The sequence below is a fragment of the Amaranthus tricolor genome, chromosome 13, assembly GCF_026212465.1.
Source record: "Amaranthus tricolor cultivar Red isolate AtriRed21 chromosome 13, ASM2621246v1, whole genome shotgun sequence".
Lineage (NCBI taxonomy): Eukaryota > Viridiplantae > Streptophyta > Magnoliopsida > Caryophyllales > Amaranthaceae > Amaranthus > Amaranthus tricolor.
The window spans coordinates 5,550,626-5,576,229 of NC_080059.1; the positions used below are offsets into that span (position 1 = coordinate 5,550,626).

The 25,604-nt window shown below is 33.9% G+C and overlaps 2 protein-coding genes across 2 annotated transcripts; one reads left to right on the forward strand and one right to left on the reverse strand.

Annotated features, from left to right (window-relative positions):
* Positions 1-908: 908 nt before the first annotated feature.
* On the reverse strand, positions 909-7,946 carry LOC130798401 (ABC transporter B family member 25). Its single transcript, XM_057661363.1, has 17 exons — positions 7,454-7,946; positions 6,133-6,198; positions 5,973-6,008; positions 5,820-5,894; positions 5,606-5,730; positions 4,852-4,951; positions 4,513-4,684; positions 3,892-4,010; positions 3,508-3,618; positions 3,284-3,431; positions 3,048-3,180; positions 2,829-2,904; positions 2,688-2,753; positions 2,468-2,575; positions 1,693-1,800; positions 1,392-1,589; positions 909-1,303 (listed from the first exon to the last, which is right to left on the reverse strand). Exons 1-17 carry the CDS (start codon positions 7,544-7,546, stop codon positions 1,100-1,102), a joined length of 1,938 nt encoding a protein of 645 aa, XP_057517346.1. The 5' UTR covers positions 7,547-7,946; the 3' UTR covers positions 909-1,099.
* A 3,021-nt stretch (positions 7,947-10,967) lies between these two features.
* On the forward strand, positions 10,968-23,117 carry LOC130798402 (uncharacterized). Its single transcript, XM_057661365.1, has 6 exons — positions 10,968-11,234; positions 11,566-11,671; positions 13,624-13,709; positions 15,750-15,810; positions 16,578-16,664; positions 22,687-23,117. The coding sequence occupies exons 2-6, from the start codon at positions 11,591-11,593 to the stop codon at positions 22,777-22,779; spliced, it is 408 nt and encodes a 135-aa protein (XP_057517348.1). The 5' UTR covers positions 10,968-11,234; positions 11,566-11,590; the 3' UTR covers positions 22,780-23,117.
* The last annotated feature ends 2,487 nt before the right edge of the window (positions 23,118-25,604 follow it).

Below are 25,604 nucleotides of genomic sequence, written 5' to 3' on the forward strand. Positions count from 1 at the left end.
CGCGTCTTATCGATTTTGACAAAAATTTCAGGAGATTAGATGGTTTGAGAAGAAGCCTGAAAGGGTTGATGACCGCCATTGAAGGTAAGGAGAAAGATGAGAAGTAGGTTTGGCGAAAGAATGGAATGGTTTGAGGGAATGAGAATCGGTAGAAGTTGAATATGGGAATGGAGTATTTGGGAGCTTTTTCAGAGAGGAATTTGAGAGAAAGTAGCCCCATGAACTTTGATGAAATGCATCTTACACTTTTTAACTAAAAATGTAAAATTGCAAGTGTAACAAACCAAAACCAAAGGAGTAACAATAATTGAAATTAATTACCATTATGTTAAAACTTCCCAATGAAATTGTAGTTTTGTTTATGGATTAGCAAAAGGTATGAGAACAAACAATTTTTTTTACTCAATCTTTTAAAATTAATGTTTTGTATGTTATTATTATTAACAATCAACAATCATTTTGTAAACAAATCCAAATTCAAACCATAATCTATAATTTCTATCACATTTATCGACTTTTATTTATTTTTTTAATTATTCAAATTCATTCAAAGCTCTTTCGAATTTTACACCATTTCTGAACTCACTTTGACTCAAATTTACAGTATTTTTTTTCACATATTCATTTTAATATTCTTGCATGTTTTTCACAAATTTATACTATTTTTTCAAATTTTACATCAGGAGCATTTTTAGCAGATCTGACTGTCATGCAGGTAATTGAAAAAATCCAAAAGACAGTCCTTAGCAATTTTAGCTGATTTGTCGAAGGTCGAAAGTACTCCTTGTCCAAATCATTTTACATCATTTCGAATTACGATCTAAATGTTGTAAAATGACACGCAACTTCATACGGATAACATGTTGAAAGTAGTAGATGTATATCAAAAATAAGAATAGAGAAGTGAATAGAACAAAACACTCTAGTGCATTCATCCTAGAATATAATGTTATTTATAGTACAATTTTTGCAATGCCCAAATAGCAACTATAGTGTTCTCAGCAACAATCAGTGATCTTCATTATTATTTAGAAATATTACAAGTGGTAGATAAATTCAACTATCTAGGCTTGCAACTAGCAAGAATTGATCATACATGTCAGTTTTCAGCTTTCGGAACTTGCAACTGCCGCCTTACGAGTGCAGTGTAGATGCCATCCTTGCTCAAAAGTTCTTCATGAGTGCCACTTTCCACCACCTGACCGTCGGATATAACTGCTACCGTGTTCGCACTTTTGACAGTAGAAAGCCTGTGTGCTATTACAAGGACAGTTCGTCCGTTCATCAAACGGTCCATGGCATCCTACAGCATCCAATCCAACATCTTAAGGTTTATACAAGTTACAGACTCGAGAAACGAGAAATGTTAAAGACAGTATGTGTTACAAAACCTGAACTAGGTATTCACTTTCTGCATCAAGAGCGCTTGTTGCTTCATCCAAGAGTAGTACTTTTGGGTTCATCAGCAGAGCTCTAGCTATTGCTATTCGCTGTTTTTGCCCGCCTGATAGCCTGACCCCGCGTTCTCCAACATGAGTCTGATACTTCTCGGGAAACTTGGATATAAACTCATGTGCATTTGCCATTTTCTGAATATTTACGTAAAACGATATGAGAAATGATACTATAAGAAATTTTCGGTATCAACTATTGATGTATACTGTCTTTAACGGAAAAAAGCTTTGATCTTACAGCAGCATTTTCTATATCAGCGGTGCTGGCTTTGCCATTCAGTCCATAAGCGATGTTCTCTTCTATCGAGCAATTGAAGAGAGTAGGTTCCTGGCTTACAATGCTTATCTGTAGCCATAAATCAAAACTTAGTGTCTCAGCCATTGGATTGCGAGCACACAGTTCAGATTTAGAAGCTAGGTGTGAATGAAATCAACTCGACTCTTAATATCATAAAAATCCACCATTGGAATTAAAGATGAGATAGAATATCATGAAGGGCAAGTGTTCACCAATACCAAAACCGATACAGATGGACAAATGATCACTAGGCCCGGGGGCAGTGTCACATGATTTGCTAATCGCCTCACGAATCAAATAAAGCAATTGGTCGGTTTTAGGCTACTTTTGAAGCATTTTGAGTGAATCGTGAATTCAAAAGGCAAACTAACTAGCAAATTATGTTTCACTGCCTGGCATAGTGTAAAAATGCAGTAACGGTCGTGATCACGGTAGCGGAACGCTGATGCGGTAATGGGAGTGCTGCCCGGACATGAAACTACTTAAGCATAGCTAAAGCCTTACGTCCTTACCCCAAAAGGTGGGGTCAACACTTTGCTCGTGTCTTAATGATGTTACACAGTGGTTTTCAATTAACTACAACAATCCTCCTTTACCTAGACCAACATTAGCAACGATTCAACCAAACAAACTGCCTTTTCCAGTGTTAATCATGCAAACCTTCTCAGCATATACTGATGAATAGCCAGTAGACAAGCGAACAAACCAAAATTACCTTGCTATGCAAGTGCTTGTGAGATATTTCTACTAATGGAACCCCGCTCAGCAAGATCTTCCCCTTGGTAGGATCATAAAATCTTTCAATCAAATGTGCGATTGTTGTCTGCATCAATAACCAAAGAACAAACAGCGCACCAGTCAATAACCAAAGAACAAAAGTTTCTTCTTTACCATAGTGAAAAAAATCACAAGATCTTGAAACGAAAGAACCTTACTTTTCCGCCACCACTTGGACCAACAAGAGCGACTTTTGAACCAGGCAGCAATTTTAACGTTATTCCCTAGAATTTAAAATTACGTTTCTTAGTATTGCCATTCAGCATGTAGAAGCAAAAGGGCTTAATTTGATTTCTTACCTTAAGTACCATGTGATTTGGACGGGACGGATATGAGAACCAGACATCATCTAATTCTACCTCCGCATCTTGATCACTGACAACAAGGGGAAATTTCTAAATTAGAAAAAGAGACCTAAATCCAAACCCATTAGCATGTGAAACAGAAAACTTCGTGTCGAATAGCAAGGTTTGTTCCCGGAGAAAAATGAAGTGATAAAAGTTAGTACAACAACTCACCCTAATGGACACTTAGATCCTGATTTCTCCATGGATGAGGTTCGATCTAAAAGTTGGAAGACACGTCTACTTGCTCCAGCAGCTTTCATTGCCACCGTGTATAATCCCGACAGTCCAGATATGGATGATCCAACTGAAAGTAAAATAGTTGAAATGGAATATTATCAAACATTCAATCAGAGACAAACTATTGTCAAGTTACTCAAGTATACACCAATCAAACAGCAGTCATTTACCTGTGAGGCTGTAAAGGATGAAGGAGGTCAAAGCACCAGGTGTCATGCCGGTACCATTGATCGTCAGAATAGCTCCATATATCACCACAACAATAACTGACAAGGTGGACGCTGCATTTAATCCTCCAAAGAACATTCCTGAAACTTTCTACACCGAAGAAAATTAGACGTCACGACTCACAACCCGTTAAAAATAAGAGACGGTATTCAAAGGAGAAACTCACAGCTTGTGTAAGTCCCAAGTTTAATGCCTCCTCAACTTTCTCAGAGTACCGCTGAACTTCATATTCTTCTTGGGCAAAGGACCTTACGGTGCGAATGGCGCCAAAAGACTCCTGTAAAAATGTGCACCATGTAAGCTATTTCCTAGTACTTCCGGATTGAGCCAAAAGAAAATATCAAATTATTGAGAAAAGAAATTGCTTTATCTACATACATCAAGAAGGATGTATGTAAATGTGATAAAATAGTAATAAAGGCATTTTATTTAAGGCCTACTTTCAAATGCTCGCAAAAGATTGATTGGCCATGTTAATCCTTTGGCCTTTTTCCTAGGCCACTCGTTGAATGAAAATTGATTGGGTAGAGAAACAGGAACAAATACATACCTCTGCGATTGAAGATGCTGCTGCTGCTGCAGCCTGCGTTTTGTGTGATAGCTCACGAAGAAAACGACCAAATTTACGTACCCCGACAGAGATTGGAGGCACAACAACCAAAGCTAACACTGAGCATGCATTAGGATGAAAAATGTTATCAGACAGCTATGTGAAATAGATGGATGGCTATCCGTGCATCCCATACTAATGTTCCAAAACACAAGTATGGAGTATTGGACGGCCATGATAAGGGATCATTGTCTTAACGAAGTTTATATACAATTTGTACGACAAGTCCCATGCCAATGTCCGTGGTGATTACTGAGGGAGTACCATCCCGAGTATGTGTATTTCTTCATAATATGCTTACCACTCAATATCTCTAAGTGGCAATAGGCGGCAATGGATATAAATGATAACATGAGATTTTCGGGGAAAACAAGCATTATTTTAGATCTTGGCATGGAAGTTTATTGCAAAATTACGCACCAAACCATTATTAGTTATCATTGTACCCATTATTATTACCCCCAACCAAATGGCTAATTAGTCTTGTCTCAATTCAGCTATTAGTTACGGTGGAACATTTACGATAAAGAAGAAAGTACCAATGAATGAACTAATTCTTACATGTTAACTTCCATGATGTTGCAAACATAAAACCAAGACCAATAAAAGCCGTAGCTAAATTTCTCAAAGCCTCAGAAAGATTTGTCGTAGCAGCATTCTTTATGATTTGGGTATCTTCAGATAGTCTACTCAAAAGCTCTCCTGTTCGAGTAACATCATAAAAAGCTATTTCCTGAAGTGGGGGAATAAAAGGATGGACAAGGAATCAAGGATCAGGTTTGCACCGAAATTGGCAATTAGCAGGAGTATAAAACTAATAATACAGAAGAAGTTTAAATTATTATAGACCTTATACATCAGTATATCACATCAACAAAATCAAAGGGATGAATTTTCCACCTGGTGAATTAGATGGGAGAATAAATTCTTTCTCAGTCTTGCAACAACCCTTTCACTAGCAGAATTAAATAGCCATGCCCTTAATCCTGTGCACAATGAACTGGGAAGGAAGAGGAAAATTAAGAGATGAAAATCACACACAAACAACACTTAGGATTGTCATTAAGTAAAAAGATAGAATTAAGTACTGATAGAACACATCAGATGTTACTATGATCAAAATTCCCTATGATAAACTGCTCTCCATCGGGATAATATCGTCTCATCTCAAAGTAGAACTAAATTATGATTAAAATCCTCTAAACATGCCTCCACTTAAATAGAGAGGAGGGAGTATGAATATAACAGCCCGTTTGGTTAACGATACTAATTGGTGATAGTGAAAATGATTTATAGTGTAAATTTTTATGATATGTATCATGTCATTCCCATGGTAATGAAAGTTTGATCATAAAAAAGTTTTTGTTCACAATTTTCCATTACCACCTAATACCACATGTTTAAATGGTAATGTATTAGAATGAATTTTGTGAAGAAAATAATTGTTGAAGGAGAATAAGCAATCCATTACCATTCCCATTATTAGTACCGATTACCAAACGGGCCGTTAACAGAGACAACTGCTATAAAATGATACAGAAGTAAATCAAGGTGAAAACTTAAGCATGAGAAGTGATATTGAGACGGTACCCTTTAGAAGAAGGGTGTATAGCATCAAACATGCAATAAAGAAGTACGCAATGGATGCACCTACCCTAAAACGACAACCAGGATGATCTCTAGTATAGTACTCTTGACAGCTTCCAGAGCTTTGGATTTCTGTTCTGGTGAACTGATTTCTCCTGAGACAATATCGATTATTTTTCCACCAAACTTTGGCTGCAGCAACACAACCAAATGTTCAAAATTAAGAACAAAATTTCATCATTTTAAATCGTTAACTTAAGAAGTTGCAGATGAAGACATACAACTAATATGTTTGATGTGGCCGCAATCAAAAGAGCAACTGTAGCTATAATTAGTTTTGGTGCATCAGGTTTTGCCTGCAGAATAAGATGATAGTGAATGTGACATGAATTTGAAGAACACATAATTAGAAAACTTAAGAACGACGTACTTACCAGAGACAGAACCCGACAGAATCCCACATTTGCAGCCTAAACAGAATAACAGGATATATTAGAACATATTGCTATAAACAACACAACCAAGGCTGTGAAAACACGCAAAAAATCAGTAAACAAAAGCTTAAGGGGTATGATGATTTGAAAGTAGTCTTACTGAAGCACTCCCATTCTCTAAGTCGGATAAGCCATCTTCGGCAAAATCATTTCGCTTGTAGCCACCCTTCAAGAAATTTGATGATTAGCAACTTAAAAGATGTTTTTCATGCAATATAGAGGTCAATTATAGTATAAACCTATGTTACTTGGACTCGGGTACTGATCTTGGATATTGGTACGTGTACAAGTGTCGGATACGTTAAATATTCAATTTTACGCCTAAATGAAGTGTCTAAGTGGCATACCAATGTCCAAGGATCAAGGATCAGACATGGGTACATGAAGCAAAATGAAAAGTCCGAGTAACATAGGTATAAACTATAGAATGAATAAACAATCATAAAGCCCTTTTACCCAAAAGACAAATGACTACATTATAATGTTTCAGCAATGTTCCCAAACCCAATTTGTCCTTAAAACTGCCAAAGTACCAAGGCTAACTCAATGATCCACATTGGGGAAGTTCAATCTTAGAACATGGAATTATATAGATCTACAAAAGCAAGTGTGCACTTGGGATACAACCAAACAAATAGGCAATGGTGTTGTATATCAAACAACCAAAGAAGACCCCACCTATATTATATCAAATGAAGTACCAGAAGATATTTCAAAGCATCAACTACTCTTAACTCGTCTAGTTGTATTAACATTTGAAGCCATGGAAATTAATGAAATTTCATCGTAAGAGTAAAGTGTCAGTCTCATGAAAACAAAGAAAAGCAATGATATACTAGCTTAATAAAGACAATGTTCGATCCTCACCACTATGAAGATTCTCTAGCCTACCCGGCTACCCCAAATCAAACAAAAATATGACACGGCATAATACTCCTATACTTTTAGAAAAAAGTGAAGCATTTAATTCAATACAAACTATTTAAAAAAACAAACAAGGAGGACCCTGTTTTTCTTGAAATACTATGACCTCATCACAAATGTGACATGACCAACATCATTTTCAAAGAACTTAGAAGAAACATTGGTTAACTTCTCAAATCATCACAAATCCACAACCATTCATTTCCAATCCTTAATCAAGTATGAGTAATCATCTCAAAAACTCACAAAAAAAAAGTTTAATTACCTACTCAAATGATCACAAAAACACAACACCAACAATTTCCCATCATTATATCATAAACCCATTAACAATCCAATATTATCAGAATTAAAATCATTGCAATAGAAGATTAGAAAATGAAAAATTCTTCATATCATTAGTTCATTACATTGTAATCCCTAAAAACCCACTATTCTCAACAACAAATTATACATAATTAAGAACAGAAATCAACAAGGAAGTTAAAAAATCTCACATGGCGAGACAAAAGAGGAACTCTATCACCACCACCACCCCCACCACCAAAACCATACCCCCCACCACCACCACCATGTCTTCCAAAATTCATGCTTTTTCCTTGGTGGGTTTTCTACCCACTCCAATAAGTGCGCCTTTTACTGAAACTCTGGACAATATTAATTAAAAATGACACTTAAAAAGTGTGAAAAGGCATGATGCTTTAAGGTTAAATATAGAATTTATAGGTTAACAAAGCGTAGAAAATTTGACTTGGGTTAAGAAAAGTGGGTGCAAATGGGGACAAAAAAGGGGTGGACATTGCGACTATCTTACTGCCACCACTAACTAAGTAAACAGTGGAATTTGTGGAGAAAAACCCACGGGGGGGATCTGATCACATTGCACTGAATCCACCTCTTACGTTCGGACAAATTTCATTTCGTCAGGGATCACGACTTCCCTATTGCCGAATTGGCCCTATTCTCATTACTCACAATTTAGCACAACCTAAATGGCTAAACGACATACTATTGTAATGGTTCCAAGACAAAAGAAGGATAGTGATTCGATATAAACCCGACGATTCAATATTTATTTAAGTCACTAAATCTGATTTTGACTCAACTTAAAAAATTAACATTTAATATATATTTATATAAAAATTAACGTTGACACATAATTTGATATTAAACCGATTTAAAATATATAATTCAAAATCAAGCCAATAATTCAAATTAACGTATCTATTACAACCATTTATTTAGGGTCTTTAATTCTTGTTTTTCTTTTCAAAAGGTTTGTATCTATTCTTCTATTCTAACTAATATGTCTTCTCTTGAGTGGGCAAAAGAATCTCGATTAGGACTTGTATAAGCTATGTATTATATTATTTTTTTAAATCCTTTATTAAAATCGAATATATTGTGCAGAGATAAATATTTGACTTGCTCTATATTAATTTATTGGATTAGATGTTAGTATGATTTGCTATATTTTTTATTTTAATTGTTTAAATTTTTAATCTGTCCTCATTATTTTGATACACTTTTTATATTAATTTGTTTTTTAATTTATTGTATAATAAAACCGCTTCTCTTCCTTTATAGAAGAATTACAGCGGTAGAGTAATATCTTTTATCATTAAAGAGTAAATTGTTTGATAAATACAAGACATTAGGATTGGCCCTAAGATTTGAGAGGCTCAAGTCAAAATATTAATTATGATCCTATATTTACTAACTATATGCTATTATAGGCTTCTATATTAAATATTAAAGCGTTATTTTTTTATCTTTTAGATGGGCCTAGGACATAGGGTTCTTTTGCACCCTTATAGAATTGGCCCTGTGAGACACCATAAAATTAACTAGCTTAACTCTCTGTGTTAAAACAATGCTAATGAAGTAATGATGAATGCTTTGACCAATTAAATAACTCAAAATGTTCATTCACAATTTTTCATCCCTAAATTATTAGGTTTCACCAATTATTCTGATTATATTTTTTTTCTGTAGCTCTTAGGCTTGCTCAACGAGCAACTTCTGATTATGGCTATCGGAATTCCGATTTTGATTTATGATTTAATGACTTTACGATTCAAAAACAAGCGAGTAATTCGGATCGTAATTAGGATCTTAATAATGGAAGGACCGTACGATCTTATTGATCATAACACGATTTTACGATTCGATCTTACAAGGATAATCTCAATAAAAAAAAAAAATTCTTATCCTAAGGCATATTAAAACATATATTAGAAGATCTTACAATCTTACTATGGATACTACCTATTTTAACATATCGATTTTAGGTAAGATTTCAATTCTAACAACCTTGATTAATATTGCATGTACGTATAGGCTAGTGGTAGATGCATGTTAGGGCTTATGGGGTAACGTGCCCCTAGGTGTTTGTTTTTTAAAAAAAAAATTCAAAATAGACTTTTCTATTGGTAAAAATAAAAGTTTAAAATTAATAATAAAGTCTTTTGTTGATAAATACTCCTTCATTTTAGTAATTTTGTCTAATTTATTTATTTTGTACCATTTTTTTATTAGGTCAGTTGATTTATTTTGTTTTATTTTTTTAAGGTATATTGTATTTAAAATTTCACAAATTGTTGTGAGAGACTGTCTCTCTAAAAGACGCATTAGATATATAGGTTAAATAGCCCAATTAATACAAATTAAAGAGAAAATAAAAATGTGGGCTTCTTGTGTTGAGGGACGGTCTCTCACAAGAATAACTGTTAAATTTTAGCAAGTCTTGTATGAGACCGTCACCGTGAGACGGGGCCATACAAGCAGCTCATTGGTAAAAGAAATTAAAAAGAATGAAAACTGAATTCACACTTGTACAAGAAGCATTCTTTTATTCGAAAACATTATTTAATTACGAGAACTCTTTCAAGAATAAGATCATAATTTTTTAAAATTTATTGTGTTTCAACTTGTCATTTTGCAGAAATAAAAAATTAGTTGTTAAGTTTACAAATGAAATTCTGCCGAAATTTCGTTCATTAATTAGTGTCCCTGGGACTCCGAACTCTGGATCTGCTACTGGTATAGGCTACATACAAGCACAAAAGCAACAAAATAACTCTAGTTACTAGAGATGGCAATGGATCCTAAACCCGACCCGAATCTGTAGATTCGGATCCATTTTGCCGGAAGTGGATCCTATATTTTTGGACCCATCGGATCCGCAGCCGTATAAATTTGGCAAATTCGGGTCTCAAACAAATATCTGTATCGGGATCTGTGGATCCAAATGACCGATTTTACTTTTGAAAATATAAAATATAAAATATTATATATTATTTTAAGGATATTTATAGTCTGTATCATATAAATTCCTTACACTGTCATGATTTTTTCCTCAGGAATATCTATTTCCCTTTGCACTTGTAATATGATACTCAACATATATGCTGTGTAGGATATGGGCTTTATTTCGTGTATTTGTAAGTTGTGTGAAGAGTTGTGGCCCTCTACTTAACATTAGTAAAATATTATGATAATGATTAAGCATTTTTAGTACCTCTCTTCTTTCAGTAGTCCATTTAATCATTTTCATAACATTTTAACAAAAAAATTATCAATACAGAGAATTCAACAAGAAAGAAGTGGGAATTCATTTGTATCATATTAGTTTGTATTATATTATTGAATTTATTTTAAATTTTTAATTAATACATTTATGTATTATTATCATTATTTGAAGTTTAAAACTCTATCGTTATTATAATACGAAGCGAAATTCATTCAAATGTGCAAAGAATTCTTAGACCTGTTTTAGACCCAGACCCTATACTAGATATTCCTTTAAAAAAACGAATTTAAATCCGAGTCCACTTAGATTTATTCCAAATCCGACCCATTGTCATCCTACTAATTACCCTTCAAGATTTCAAGTAGATCAACTAATGACCGACCATTTACATGATTTACTAAGGGCCAACAAGAACAGATGCAATTTTTTATTTTATTTTATTTTTTTTCATTTTCACTTGTTCTCCCTCCTAATTTCTCTCTCATTTTTTTTTGTTTAATTTTTTTTTTTACTTCTAATCATTCATACAAGACTTGAACATGGGCTAGCTCATCAAACATCCTCCTCCTTAACTCTTAATACTTCCTCCGCAGTCTCCTGCTCTCCGGTCGCTTCTCATCGATCGTCAATCTGCTGAATTCGACCCTGCTCCCGCTGGGTAATGCCATTGTAGAGGCCCTTATAGTTTCGAATAGGTACTGTGATTCATTCTGCGATTCAACCTAGAACTGAACCAGAGTATCAAGGTATTTGAAATTTTTAATTTTTGATTCTTTTTAAGTTTTGATTAGATCTTAACCTTTTTACAATATGATTCCCTAATCGTTTTTTAGTTCTCACTTCTACTTAATTTGGTAATTTCTTGTGTAGTTGTATGTAACTTTTGCAATAAATTTCAAATGCGATCGTTATTTCAAAATACAGCAAAATAAAACTGAATTTTCTAAAATTATTGTTTTTATTCGTTAGTAGGAATCCGATTTCATTCCCTAATTATTGGCTCTATTGATGCGTGAAATCCAATTCTTGGTCATTTTTTTTCCCCATTTTGACATTCCTAATTACGTTGTTTTGTAGGAATTAATATCAATTTTGATCGTAAATGGCGAGTACGGCTTGTTTTATGATCGTTAGTCGAACTGACATTCCTATTTACGAAGCTGAATTGGGTTCTGCGTTGAAAGTATGCCCTTATATTCTGTCTCCCTTTTTTTTTACTTGTGGTCGGCTAATGTTTCTGTTAAGCTGAATTTAGTGTGAATGCTAACATTCCACTGGGAGAACGACAGGTGCTCACAATGAGATATCATCCCAAAACCACATGGCAATGGGAGGAAGAACTCCAAATACTTATAAAGTGTGCACATTATTTATAATTCATTGATGTGGAACAATCATCCCAACACCCCCTTATAGACAACCCCCTTCTAGTTCGCATGTAGAGTAATCATTAATCTATTAGGGTAAGAACACCATTCTTTTTGGACCCACCGTACAACTTTTAATTGAACCTTCGGTTTTGATACCACGTTAAATTGAGTTGGATTTGTTGTGAATGTCAACATACAAAAATACGAGGTGGAAAATCACATGGCAATGGGAGAAAAGGCTTCAATGACTTCTAAAAGTGTGCACACCATCTATAATTTATCGATGTGGAACAAACCAACCTAATAATTTTTTTTGGTGTGTTAGAGGAGTTCATTTGCTAGTAAATTGGTTGAACTTTTAATAATGTGTTGTTCATTTCTTGCAATTTACCTTGCTAGTGTCCGAAGCAAATGACATAATGTCATTGTCATTGACGTTTTGGTAAGAATTTTAGTTGAAGATGTTCCAATATAGAGCTACTTGCATGAATTGCTACCTTATTTTCTTGTTGTTCTTTTGTTATCCTTAACTTTAAAAATTGAAGGTGGTCTTGTCGCAAAATTGCATATATTTTGCTAGAAATATCGGTTTAAATGGTATAACTAAGACGGGTAAAACTCGCCAATTGAGGTACTTTTGGGTTATTGGGGCCTCTCACTTTCTCTTCTGATTACATATGTTTGTGTTATGATGTGATTACTAAAAAGAGTAAGGTTAAGTACATACCATTCTCAAAACCACGACTATGCAAGAGCCACTTAATGACATTAAGGTAATGAATGGAATAAAATACTTTTTAGTTTCTGACTCGTCTAATGATCATCAATGAAGGAGAAATATAGTGCACCGCCGTGTGATTTTTTGACATTGGATATGTCAGTGTGGGCGAGGTTTAGAACGTTCTTCTTCTCATGGCCGACAAAGACCTTTGGAAAACCAACTCTATTGTTTTTTTAGCTAAACACTCAACACATGAGTCAAGTGATTTTACCTTTCAAATCGGAGAGCCAACTTATGAGCAAGGTTGCTAAGACCCTTTTCACTTATGTGCCCAAGTCTCTTATGCCATATCTTTGCATTGTAGGTCGCAGCATTCACTTCTCCCATGCTGAGTTTAGCGTGCATCATGCATAATGAGCCTTTCTTCTATCCCTAAGGCATGACAAAATTCTTTTACCGAGTTTCTTATTTTCTTTTCCAAAGCAGTTTTGAACATAACGTCATTGCTTGCGAACAACAAGAAAAGATTGAGGCGTATGGTGGTTATGGCTTACTCTTCACGGCAAGTTTGCATTTGGTACTTGTTAGGATGATATCTCTAATGCAAATAATCCTTTTTCCGTTCTAGTTTTCCATTTGCACCGTACCATAGTCTCCACGTTTTGTAAGATGAGAATAAGCTTTTGTGGGAAGTGACGAGGAAACTCGGAGGAAACATGTATGTATGTATGTATGTATGTCGGTGTATATGTATATATGTAATAGCAACATTTGATTTACCTAATGTCATGAAATTGCTTTTGCCTGGGCATAATTTTTGAGGTTAGATGCACACAATTTTACGCTTCTAAATCAAAGAGGTTGTTTACGATTGATCCTTGATAGTAAATATCTTTTGTAATTCACATAAATAAAAATGCTCATTAAAAATAATGTTTTTACTCTAATCCATTATTTATGAAAATTTTATTTTGTGCTTGTACTTTCTATGTTATTACAAAAGCTACGTGGTTAATGAATGCATATTTGTTTTGTAATTTCTAGAAAGAAGATGATGCACATCAACACCAGTTTATACTACATGCAGCATTAGACATAGTCCAGGACCTTGCATGGACAACCAGTGCCATGTAAGTTTTTGTAATTTTTATTTATTAATTGTGGGGTAGCTTCCATTGCTAGCTGTTGTGGCTTCATGAGTTGCTTTATTATACTTCTTCCATCTTTTTTTGATTGAACACTTCTCAAAACATGCATGTGATGCACATTTTTAACTGCTAATATTTCAGATTATACAGATGCATAAAATATAAAATAGTTATATATTGAAACTATATATAGACCAATCTAACAAAATCGCACATGCTATTTTTTTATTCAAGATAATTTATTAAAGGTTAAAGTTAAACATGGAAATACTTCAAAAGTCAAAGTCAAACTGTTAGAAAATTTGAACATTGAAACTTTGAAGAGCAGAAGAAATAAGACGTAAGCAAAAGATGATGTGGATAACAAGAGTGAAGTAACTGAGATGTGCTAAAGCATATGAGAATATAGAAGAAGGAGAACAAACATGGATGATTATTCAAATTATTGTTCTTACTCGTATATTAGAATTAATGTTAAGGGTCGAATAAAGTAAACTCTTTATAAGCAAGGATCAGTCGCCTTAATTTTTTCTCGTTATTTTTGGGATTAAGTCTTAGGTATTGTTGTGATTATTGAATATTAATATATACAACAACAACAATACCAAAGCCCTAATCCCAAAATGTTGGGGTGAATACTAATATATACTTCATATACATTTGCTAATATTTGTGACTTCTTAACCCTTTCTTATGTCTTCATTTCAAATTCTATTCTTTAAAGTATGTCCGCTTATCCATCTAAGTATTCACATTTTGCGACTCCCATCTTTCTACAAATACAATGATCCATTTTAAAAGCAACATTTTGATTCATATAGTAGCGTTGTTCTAATGGCCATTTTAAAACACTTTCCCTTCTAACTTTAGGGGCACACGCCCACGCCTTGTTTACATAATATTCTGGTGTCGCTCTCCATTTTTGCCACTCACACCTGTTGATCACATCTTGTTGAGTATTTCCACCACAACTATGAATCCAAAGTATTTTAAGCATTTATTTGGAGGGATTTCTTTCTCTTCCAACTTTATTAACTAACAATCAACAAAATCTTTGTAAAATAAATCAAATGAATACCCAATTAAAAACAAAAGGAAAAGGGGAAGACATTCTCCATATACTTATAATTCATTGAAAACAACCAAAGCAACTAATAATACATTAAGATGTGTAGAATTGCAAAGTAAAAATTATTGCACAGTGAAAAAAATGGACAGATATAAAAGGTTCTGAATACTTTATACTTAGTTGATTGTAGTTAGTCCAAATCTCAATATGTTAAAGCAAACATCATAAAGATACAAGTTATTGAAGGGTAAAAGATATATCACTTGATCCTTTATAAAGCAATTTTGAATCATGATGCTAAACAATGGCATCTGGTGACTTGTTATATTAAATCTTTTGGCATGAGGAACATCATATTAATGGAAGAATGTGAGTTTCTCTCATATACCCAATTCCATGATATCAGCCATACTAAGCTTGATGCCAGCTTGTACTTCCCTCCTAGAACATCAATCTTAGCCGCTTGAACTGCAATTGCATAAAGTAATGATGATCATTAAAAATCTAAACCTGAAATATGTATCTATAAATAAGCTAAGAATGTTTCCTATCTAGTAGTTGTTTGTTTTGATCAACTATTGCTTATTCTCCCTCAAGCCTCCTAAAATGAATTCTCTCATTGAAGACAAACTTTATTTTTTGCAAAATGAAACAAATCATTGTAATTTGAGTTTAGACTTTACAACTTTTTTAATGAGGAAACTTCTTGTTTTCTAGAGAACTTGAATAATTTTTTACATTTAGTTTTTAATTGTGACAAATAAATCTAAAATTGTTTTTATCAACATACAATTTTTTAGAAAAATATTATTTTGGTTTAGAGGGCGTTTCAGGTGACATGTGGCCTTCAAATGTTTTTGAGGTTCTTGTTAACGTAATATTTGTTATTTGCTTTATTTTTTTGCTTCTTAATGTCCGTTTTGCTTACAATTATATTATCTTCCCCTTTGCAGGTTTCTCAAATCGATAGACCGATTCAATGATCTAGTGGTTTTCGTATATGTTACTGCGGGTCATATCCTTGACAATATGTTAATAGTCATTGTTTTTGCTATTATAGTTATCTTCATGCTTGATTGTTCTCTCTGTGTCATCATGTGTTAATTATGAATTTTGCATGGCTTTGCTGCTGCTGATTTGTGCCAATTCCACTTTGTAGGCAGTATGTGCAGCAAACATAACCCACTATTGAAAGTGTAGTCAATGCATGTTCAATTTGAAAGATATTTTGTCTGTTACACATTAGTACTTGTTAATTGCGATATGTAATCATTATAATCAACTTTGCAATTCGCATATGCGTATGTTAAAGGACAGGTGACAAATGTACTATGTTGCATTCATATAATGCCAATTCCAAACCAAGCAGTTTTATATGCCCTTAAAAATGGAGTTTTCTTTAGGAAATATACTAAGCTCCACTCCCTATTTTCCGTCTTTTGGCGTCTATCAATAGTAGTTCTTAAAACTTTGCTATTCTTGGGTGAGATATATGAATAAAGGAAGAAGGACTGTTTCTTTATTTCAGAAACTCCTTGGATAAAATTTAGTTTGTTCTGAACAAGTGAATAGAAAATCAACTCATTAAGTATGTATACATATTTCGGGGTTTGACAGTGTTAAATAAAATTTTTCTAGCTTTCGTGCAGTATATACAAATTACTTTCAAGTTGTGTCAGGTAAGTTAGTCTCATCATCTCTTCTTTGTTTTGTGTTAACTTTCCTGTTAATTTATTGGATTGCATTTCACTTATTTGTTGATTTTCTTTAACCTATTATTACATACACGATTCATGCTTCTTCATGACTCCCGTAATGAGGATGGTGTGAAAAGTTTCTTTCAGGAGGTGCATGAGCTGTATATCAAGGTATGTTGTGGCTTCTCATACTTCAGCATTTGTTGCTAGCTCAATTATCTTTGATATTTCATAAGTAGATGTTATGGAATGATTGAGAATAGTCTGAAGAGAGTAAAAAAGGGAAAACTAAGGGAAAAACGACCTAGTCTATTGAAATACCAATTAGTTTTAGAAATGGTTGTACCAGTAGTCACAAATAGTGATGGCAAAGTGGACGGGTGGATGTTATATGCCCTCCCCCATACCCATACCCACCTAAACTTCCATAACCTACCCACCACCCATGGCGGGTAAAATTTTCATACCCACGCCAGCCCAATTAGGTATGCATTCAAATTCATCCCCACCCACTGTGGCCAACTAGGTATACCCACCTTATACCCGCCTCACATTCACTCCAAGTCTGCTTATATACTTCATAAATACTTACAAATTTAAATGTACATCAAATAATTTTTAAACCATACAATATAATAAAATAAGATTAATATTCTTAATATTTTGTTAATAGTTTTTAATAAAAAAATACAAAATTGATATAAATTAGTACATTATTGATATAGGGCGGGTGGGTATGGGCCGGGTAAGACCTCATACCCACCACCTACCATACCCACCCACTACTCACCAAAAATCATACCCATATCCGCCCCAATTAGGGTGGATGCGGTGCGAAACCCATATAATTTTACCCACCCACCATCCCTAGTCACAACATTGCACTTTTTGTAGTACGTGAATCTGTCAATCTTTTAGATTTATTTCTTTAAATTATTTTGTTTTTGTTTGTTTTCCAGTGGCCATTAGTCAGACTTAGCCACCCAAATATCACTTTTACCCAAATTAGTTTAACTGGGGCAGACCCAGGATTTTAAGAATAGAGTTGCATAATTTTTTTAAATATGTATTTCAAAGTACAATTAAACCAACTTTTTTTTTTGCATTAAATTAATAAAGCATGATATAGAAGAATGCATAAAAAACACAAAAAAAAAATAAAGTAAAACTCCACTAACCTTTTAGTCGTTACATTGTCTAAAAATAAAGCAAGCATCTAAACTCTAACAAAATTGTACACCTGAGTGTATCATATCTATTAACCCGCAAAAGCTTAATCTTGATGTCTTCATCTGCAACAAGATAAACTACAATCATTATCATCAATTATTAAGAAAATGAATATACAAATCAATATGCAAATAAATACACATATTATACATGCACACAAACGCGCTAAAAACAAATCTTGGAGTCATACAAACTTAATATTTACCTTTAATCTATATCACTGATGAGGTTTCATAATTCTCATGCAATATTTTTATAAGATACAAATTCAAAGTTCAAATAAATCTTGATATAAGTGACCAAACTATCATTTAAAAGTTCATCACTCATGCTATTATGGAGTTTATTCTTGATATAAGTCATTGCAGATTATGACTTTCAACAGAAGTCGTCGCTACTGCAAGTGTCAACCACTAATTTAAAAGGGAGATTTAAATGGTGCAAAACATTCCAATGAGTTAGAAGTTGTATATATCGATGGTGATTTGAATGGGCACATAAGGATAAGTTGAATTAGTTAGTCCATGCAGGGTTTAGTCTAGACCTAGGAACGGAAAAGGAGAGTCCTTTTTGGATTTTGCATTTTTATACGATTTATTTTTTTTGCTTATTTATTAAGAGAGACACTCATTTGGTTACTTTTTAAACTAGAGTAGACACAAATAAATCGGTTTCCTTTCGATAAGGAAGATAGATAAAGATAGTTGCCCAATTTCTTAAGTTATACTAGAAAAGTGTGCCCACCTAAAACAAACTACTTGTTCTAGATGTAAGTAGCACTTCACGAGGCAAAGTTAAGGGATTTAAAGTGGTGTTCGACCAATTAAACTTTAAAGAAAGGAAAAGATATTTATAGGATGCCAAAGACGAGACAAACAAAAAGGGTATGTGTAAGTGTACAAAGGATAAGCATCATAAAATTCTAGTTTAAGAAGAGGATAACAAGGATTGATGGGTTTTATTTTGATGATTTATTTAATGGGGAGAAAGAAAATAGTTTTGGAGACATCTATCGCTTGTACATACAGAAATAATTTTTTTTTGATCAAGTAGCCCGAGATTGAGGGAGCTTTGAAGAAATGAAATCCAGAGAGAGTTGTAAGGCCATGTGGTATATCAATTGAGGTATAGAAATGTCAAGGACAAATTAGAGTACTTCGCTTTATCCAACAAGATTTAGAAGACAAACAAGATACTCAATGGTTTGAAGAGAAGTAATCTTGTACCCGTCTATATAAGAACAAAGGAGATGTGTACAATTGCTTTAAGACATGTGGAGGATTTAAAACTCATCATTATTATACCTAGTATATCCCAGTCATAGCAGTTATGATTAGAGTGTGAAAAGGGTTGGAAGAATGCACAAGGGAAATTACGGCTAGTGGGGTTCTCACTAGAGAAAGACACGAAAATGAAAACAAAAGACCCATAATATGTTATAGGTAAGACAAATAGCAAGGCAAGAAGAGTACATAGACTAATAACATAAACCAAAGAAATAAAAATAATAATCATAAAGGCACAAGCAATAATCATGGCAAAGAACTATTGATGGTCTAAGACACAAATTCGACGTGTTTAACTAGTTTTATCTCTAGTCAAGTTCTCATAGTGGTTCAACTCCCTCATCTCAACCCTAATTTTCTCTATTCTCTAAGTCTTACTACGACTTCTCATTCCACCAACTGTGATGTTTTCAACCCTCCTAACAGTTGCGTCGTTCGTCTTACTTTGCGCATATTCAAACCATTTTAATCTATTTTCACGCATCTTTGCAGAAATGATCTTCAATTTTATATTATTACTATTATAAAACTTATGTAATCTGTACAAAACTTATGATTCTCATTCATATACTTCATATTATATTATGTTATTGAAGAACAAACCAACATTTCTCACTCATAAATTTTTTATAACATTCTTCCAAAACTACCACTCTAGTCAAATAACTGATTTTATAAACAATGGTCTTCAAATAGCAAATGTGAAAACTCTAGAATTAAGAGTCAATACAAGTCAAGCATCATAATTTAACAAATGTGGTCTCTTCATACAACACAACAAATATAAGAGATAAAAAGTATTGACCGACATATGGAATTCATTCATGAAACCAATGAAATTGAAAATTGTAAGGCAAATTCATTTAATACCCTATCAGAATCATCTTTCTTTTTGTTTGATCAGACTTGCGAAGGTCACTTCTTTGCATCAATCACCATATTGACTTCAGTTTGCTTTTTGTAATTTAATGTTAAAACATCAGTTAAGTATTATATAACTTTAAATATATCAAAGACCATTGGACTGCTGTGGTGTAGAGTGACACGATACTACACTGAGTTTGCGGGTTCAGCTCTAGCAATCCTCCACTTTGTCCAAAAATAAGTGTTTTAAGGTCACCCCTGATTGAGAGGTTCATAACCTTGGAGAAGTGCTTTTTATACAAGAGCTGGTGTTTGGTTTCATAAGTATCCCCTGTATGCTTTTCTGACTCTGAAAGTTTGATGGTAGAAACAGATAAACTTTTTAAAGAATTCTTATAAATTGTGTTAGAAGTGCTTCTTACAACAACATAGAGCTCTTTCACAGTTCAGTTCTGAAAGAATGGTGTACATGGGTTTAGAGGTGCTCACTAATAGACTAGGATTTGCTGCCTCCCCTTTCTATTCAACATTAGATCAAGGGTTTGGATGCGGGTGCTTTCTCTTGCAAGCCTCCAAGCGATTACTCTAATTAGTTACTCTATTAATTAGGTGGTCTTATGGCTCATGTGAAACTTATGTTGTACTGCTGTCTTGGGATGGATTAATGAAATTAATAAACTTCTGTTTGGATTTTGGAAGATAATGAAGTAATTACATTTGATGTTGGTTTCATGTGGGAAGGGCAGAAGAATATTGATACATGTGCTTTAACACCGTGGCTTGCTACTTATATTTGAAATAGAACCTTGAAACAAAAATGGACACTTAGAAGTTTTGATAGGCCTTTATTGGCATCATTTTGTATCCTGCCATTATGAGTTAGAAAAATCTGAGATTCGTTCTTTGCAAAGTTGTACGATGTTTGGCTTGAGACTTGAAAGGTAGTTCTGTACAACTTATGACCACCAAACGCGTGATCCTTTTAGGGATCTGCTATTACAAATGTATTGCCATTTGCTGATTAGTCCCGCAGTCCCTTAAATTTTTCCCAATATGACTTAATTGCTCTTACAGAAATTGTTCAATTGGGCCCTTGGGTTAAAGCTTTAAGGGAACGAGGAGTATTCTTTCACCCCACATTTTCTTATAAGCTTCCTTGGAATGGATTCCCCAATTTGTACGCCTCTTTTTTGGGTTAAAAAATAGATCGTCTGACCTCTACCCATTTACTTTGTCCTCCTTCGTTCTCTACCCCTACTTCACGTTACGTACGATTCTATATTAGCTTGATTTAGTAGCTCATCCTACTATAACTTTACTCATTCAGCTGACTAGCTTGTTCCACCGGAATTTGGTTATCCCTTGAAATTTTTCTACAGCACCAGATTTTTAAAGCTTACTCTACTTCCTCCGATTTGTTATTAATAGTTACATTTGAGAAAACCATTTTGGGTCCAATTCTGATGATGTTACTAACTATTTATGTAATACCCCAGATTTAGCTTGAAATAGGATTGATAGACTACTCATATCAATAAGGTGCATTTTCTTTTCTAGAGAGTCCATTTGCTAAGAACTCTACAGTTAAGCGTGCTTGGTGGAGAGCAATCTTAGGATGGATGACCTTCTGGGAAGTTTTCTCGGGTGCGCACGAGTGAGGCCAAAGTGCGCTGGAAAGACTTGTGTTGGTTTGTGGGGCTAGTCTACAGTCTCCAAGAGTAATCACCAGCGGTCCGAGGGGCCGGGGTGTTACAAATGGTATCTGAGCAACCCTGCGACTGTGGCTGATAGTGTTCAGTGCACCTAGCGGGGGAAAAGATCCTGAAGTTACGGTCCAACGAGCACGTTGTATTCTTAAGTGGGAGTGAGTGTAATACCCCAGATTTAGCTTGAAAAAGGATTGATAGACTACTCATATCAACAAGGTGCATCTTCTTTTCTAGGGAGCCCATTTGCTAAGAACTCCACAGTTAAGCGTGCTTGGTGGAGAGCAATCTTAGGATGGGTGACCTCCTGGGAAGTTTTCTCGGGTGCGCACGAGTGAGGCCAAAGTGCGCTGGAAAAACTTGTGTTGGTTTGTGGGGCTAGTCTACAGTCTCTAAGAGTAGTCACCAGCGGTCCGAAGGGCCGGGGTGTTACAATTTATCTAGAAATTAGAAATAAAAAGCAACTTTAATTAAAAAAATCATAAAATGAGCTTCAGGAAAACTTAATTTCAAAAATAAGCATCCTATGTCCAAGCCTAAGGTCAAGTTAGTTCGCTGTTATTAATGGTTTACAAAGTAGCTAGTAAAAAAAAGTCAAAATCATTTGTTCGCTATTACTAACAGCGAATAGACAATGTCATAACGTTGAAAAGGACAAATAAAAATGAAATCCGTTTGTAACGGCGAACAAGCATGCTTTTATTTTTTTTGTCCCTTCCAACGTTATGACATTGTCTTTCTTTTGTTCGCTATTAATAACAGCGAACAAATAAGTTTGGCTTTTTTGGCTAGTTTTTTTGTTCGCTGTTAGTAATAGTTAACATACCTGACCTTAGGCTCGGACATGGAAATGCTTATTTTTGAAATTAAGTTTCCCCAAAGCTCATTTTTTGATTTGTTTTATTAAATTTGCTTATTTATTTCAAATTTTCCTATTTATCCTTGATCAACTCTGGGAACTCGTAAATGCTTTTTCATCATAGAATAAACTGCAATGACCGTTAACGTGACATCTTGGAGAGTTTTCATTGTTGATTTGTTAGTGAAGCGATCACATTTTGATATCATGTTTATGTTTACTTTAACCTGACAACTCTCAATTTTCAGATTCTGTTGAATCCCCTGTATCTACCTGGCTCTCGCATTGCGTCATCACATTTTGATACGAAAGTCCGAGCTCTAGCAAGAAAGTATCTGTGAAGTGATCGTGAAACCAATAGGAGCTGAGGCTGCTATTGAATCAGATTTGTATCATTTTGTCCTCTGTAGCTATCTGGTTGACATTTGAGTTGTGACCACTGCTGGATTGGCAACATAGTTTGATAAGCTCAGGAGAATATGGTCTAGCAACTAGCAAACAAAACTGATGTCGTTTCACAAATTATTGTATGAGATAGCCTTACCGTGATACATTCCCCATACATGAATTGTATAACCCAACTAATATTATTATTATTATTCAGACTCCTTGTTTCGAAGTTGTTTCACTGATAAATGGTCTCTTATAAGAGTAATTCATGTCATTTTCAGTTTTAACATTTTGTATGTTGTACAAATGAGAGAATAATGAAAAGATTCTTGCTAAAACCGTCCCATGGATAGTTTGCTCAAGGGCAATTTGTACCGAAATGCCTTTTTTTTTTAAAAAAAAAGAAAACCTACTTTGGCACTATAGCCCAACCCCCACCCCAGCCCCACCCCTTCGTCCACCCTTCTCCCCTACCCGAACCCGTTAGATTGCAGATGTGTGATGTGTATACCATATGTCATAGTCAAAATGAGTGGGGGGAGGGCTGGGAAAGGGTGGGGAAAGGAATGGGAGAGGGGTTGGCAAAGAGTGGAGAAGGGCCATTATAGGGCTGGCGTCTAGGCAAAGCCTCTTTTAAGTGAGGCAGAGCAGAAATTGTGATATCGACATTATATTTTTTCTAAATAGTTTTTATCTAAATTCAAAAATAAATTTAAATGTCGAGAATGTAAATGTAAAACTAATATAATTGTAACTTTTTGTTATCAAATGTAATTAAAAGGTAATATAATCGTAAATTGTTCTTATTATTGCAATCGAACATATAATTTTACAAGGAATAAAATTTTTTTATAAAAAAAAGTATTAATAATTTTTTATGGAAATTCTACATGTTAAGCACTAAGTATGGCGAAAGGTGAGTGGTAGCAATTCTTGAATTTTTTTCCACAAAATAGCAATCAACTCTTTGAAAAGTCACTACAGTATCATTATTAAAACAGCTGAACATTAATGGAAGAGTAGGAAGATTAATCGAGGTCTTGAAGAAATTCTTGTGTGTATGGAAGTTGAGGACATGGTTTATGGTTATGTTGTAAGAAGAACATTAATGGAAGAATAAGAAGACATTGAAAGGAAGAGGAAGGAGATGCTGCCTTTTATTGAAATTAAACAAGGGAATTTGTGTCATTTCACCACTCAACGGAAACATAACGTTTTTGGCATCATAATGTTATTGTGGTGACTTTTCAAAGAGTTGAGTGCTATTTTGTGGAAAAAAATTTAAAAATTGCTACCACTCGCCTTTCGCCATACTTGATGCGTACCATGTAGAATTTTCCGATTTTTTATACTAATTATATACACATAAAATATTCTACACCTATTATATACTACTATTTATTTAACTCATTATAGAATTTTTTTTGGGATTACAGGGTAGGCCTAGAGATGGGGAGGGGTAGATGAGAATCGAACCCAAAATTTAACATAGAAAAAGTAATATTTGTTCTAATTGTAATAAGACTTGATTCTCCATTTTAGACTCATATAAAAGATAGACTCATCATTACCTAAATATACTTTAAAAATGTAAAAAAAGTAAATTATAAACAATCAAATTATTGTTCATTCAGGAGCCTATACTCACTAGACACAACAAATTTAGGGTCATAAATTTTAAATTTAAAGGGTTTTATTCGAACCTAGGTCCACAAAAAATTAATGGGTTTGACTTTGAATCCTAGTCAGGACAAACCCGACACATGACCATTCCTATTCATGACCCTTCTATCATGTTATCTCTAATATTTAAATATTCAGCTAGTCTTTTGAGAGACCGTCTATCATGCCCAGTTCATTAAAGCTTAATGCCTACTCTTACTCTTTATTTTTCGTTATGGGCCGATCCAATTAAGACGGTCTCTCTCACAAGAATTTGTGTCAAATATTATATACTCTATCCATATGTAAAGAACTAAAGATGTATACCCACAAGAGGAATGAGGATGAACCCTATAAGTCGATGGTAAGACACTTATGACTTACCCTTTCAATTAAGGAAAAAGTTCTTTATTAACTTTCAAACATATACTATATGCTCATAACCTAATTGCTATATTCGTTTTATCTTAAACACATAATTAGAATACACTCTTACTACTAATAATAATTAGCATATATTCTAAACAATAATTAGCATGCACACATGCAACTTGCAAGTGACTATAACTAAATACTTCTATATATATATATATATTATATATTGAATTGACAAAGACTTCACTATCATTTGATAAGGAGACTACCCAACTTTAGGCAACAACCAAAATTATTAAAGGACTCAAATTGGCAAAATCTTTTAGGTATTTTCAAGAGTCAACTTGAAAAGACCTCTCAATATGTATTTGACTTTGAACTTTTGAAGGAATATTTTTAAAATCTATTAATTACTTTCCATTAATAGTGGGATTATTAGAACATTATTATGCACTAATAAAGTCCCCAAATCTTTATCAAAGATGAGTAATTTTCTTTTTTTAACTACCAATTTGACAATTTTCAATATTTTTTTATAGATAAAAGTGCTTTTAAATGTCATTTTCAAAATATATAGACATATAAATCATGATATCAACTTGGTAAGATTTGGTCAAAGTATTATCTAATCTATCAAGGATCATAATCCTAGGAATACCAATTTGTGTTAAGATATCAAGTTGACTTAAAATATGTAATTACTTAGCTTATCTCTTAATCATTGTATAAATGAACATTA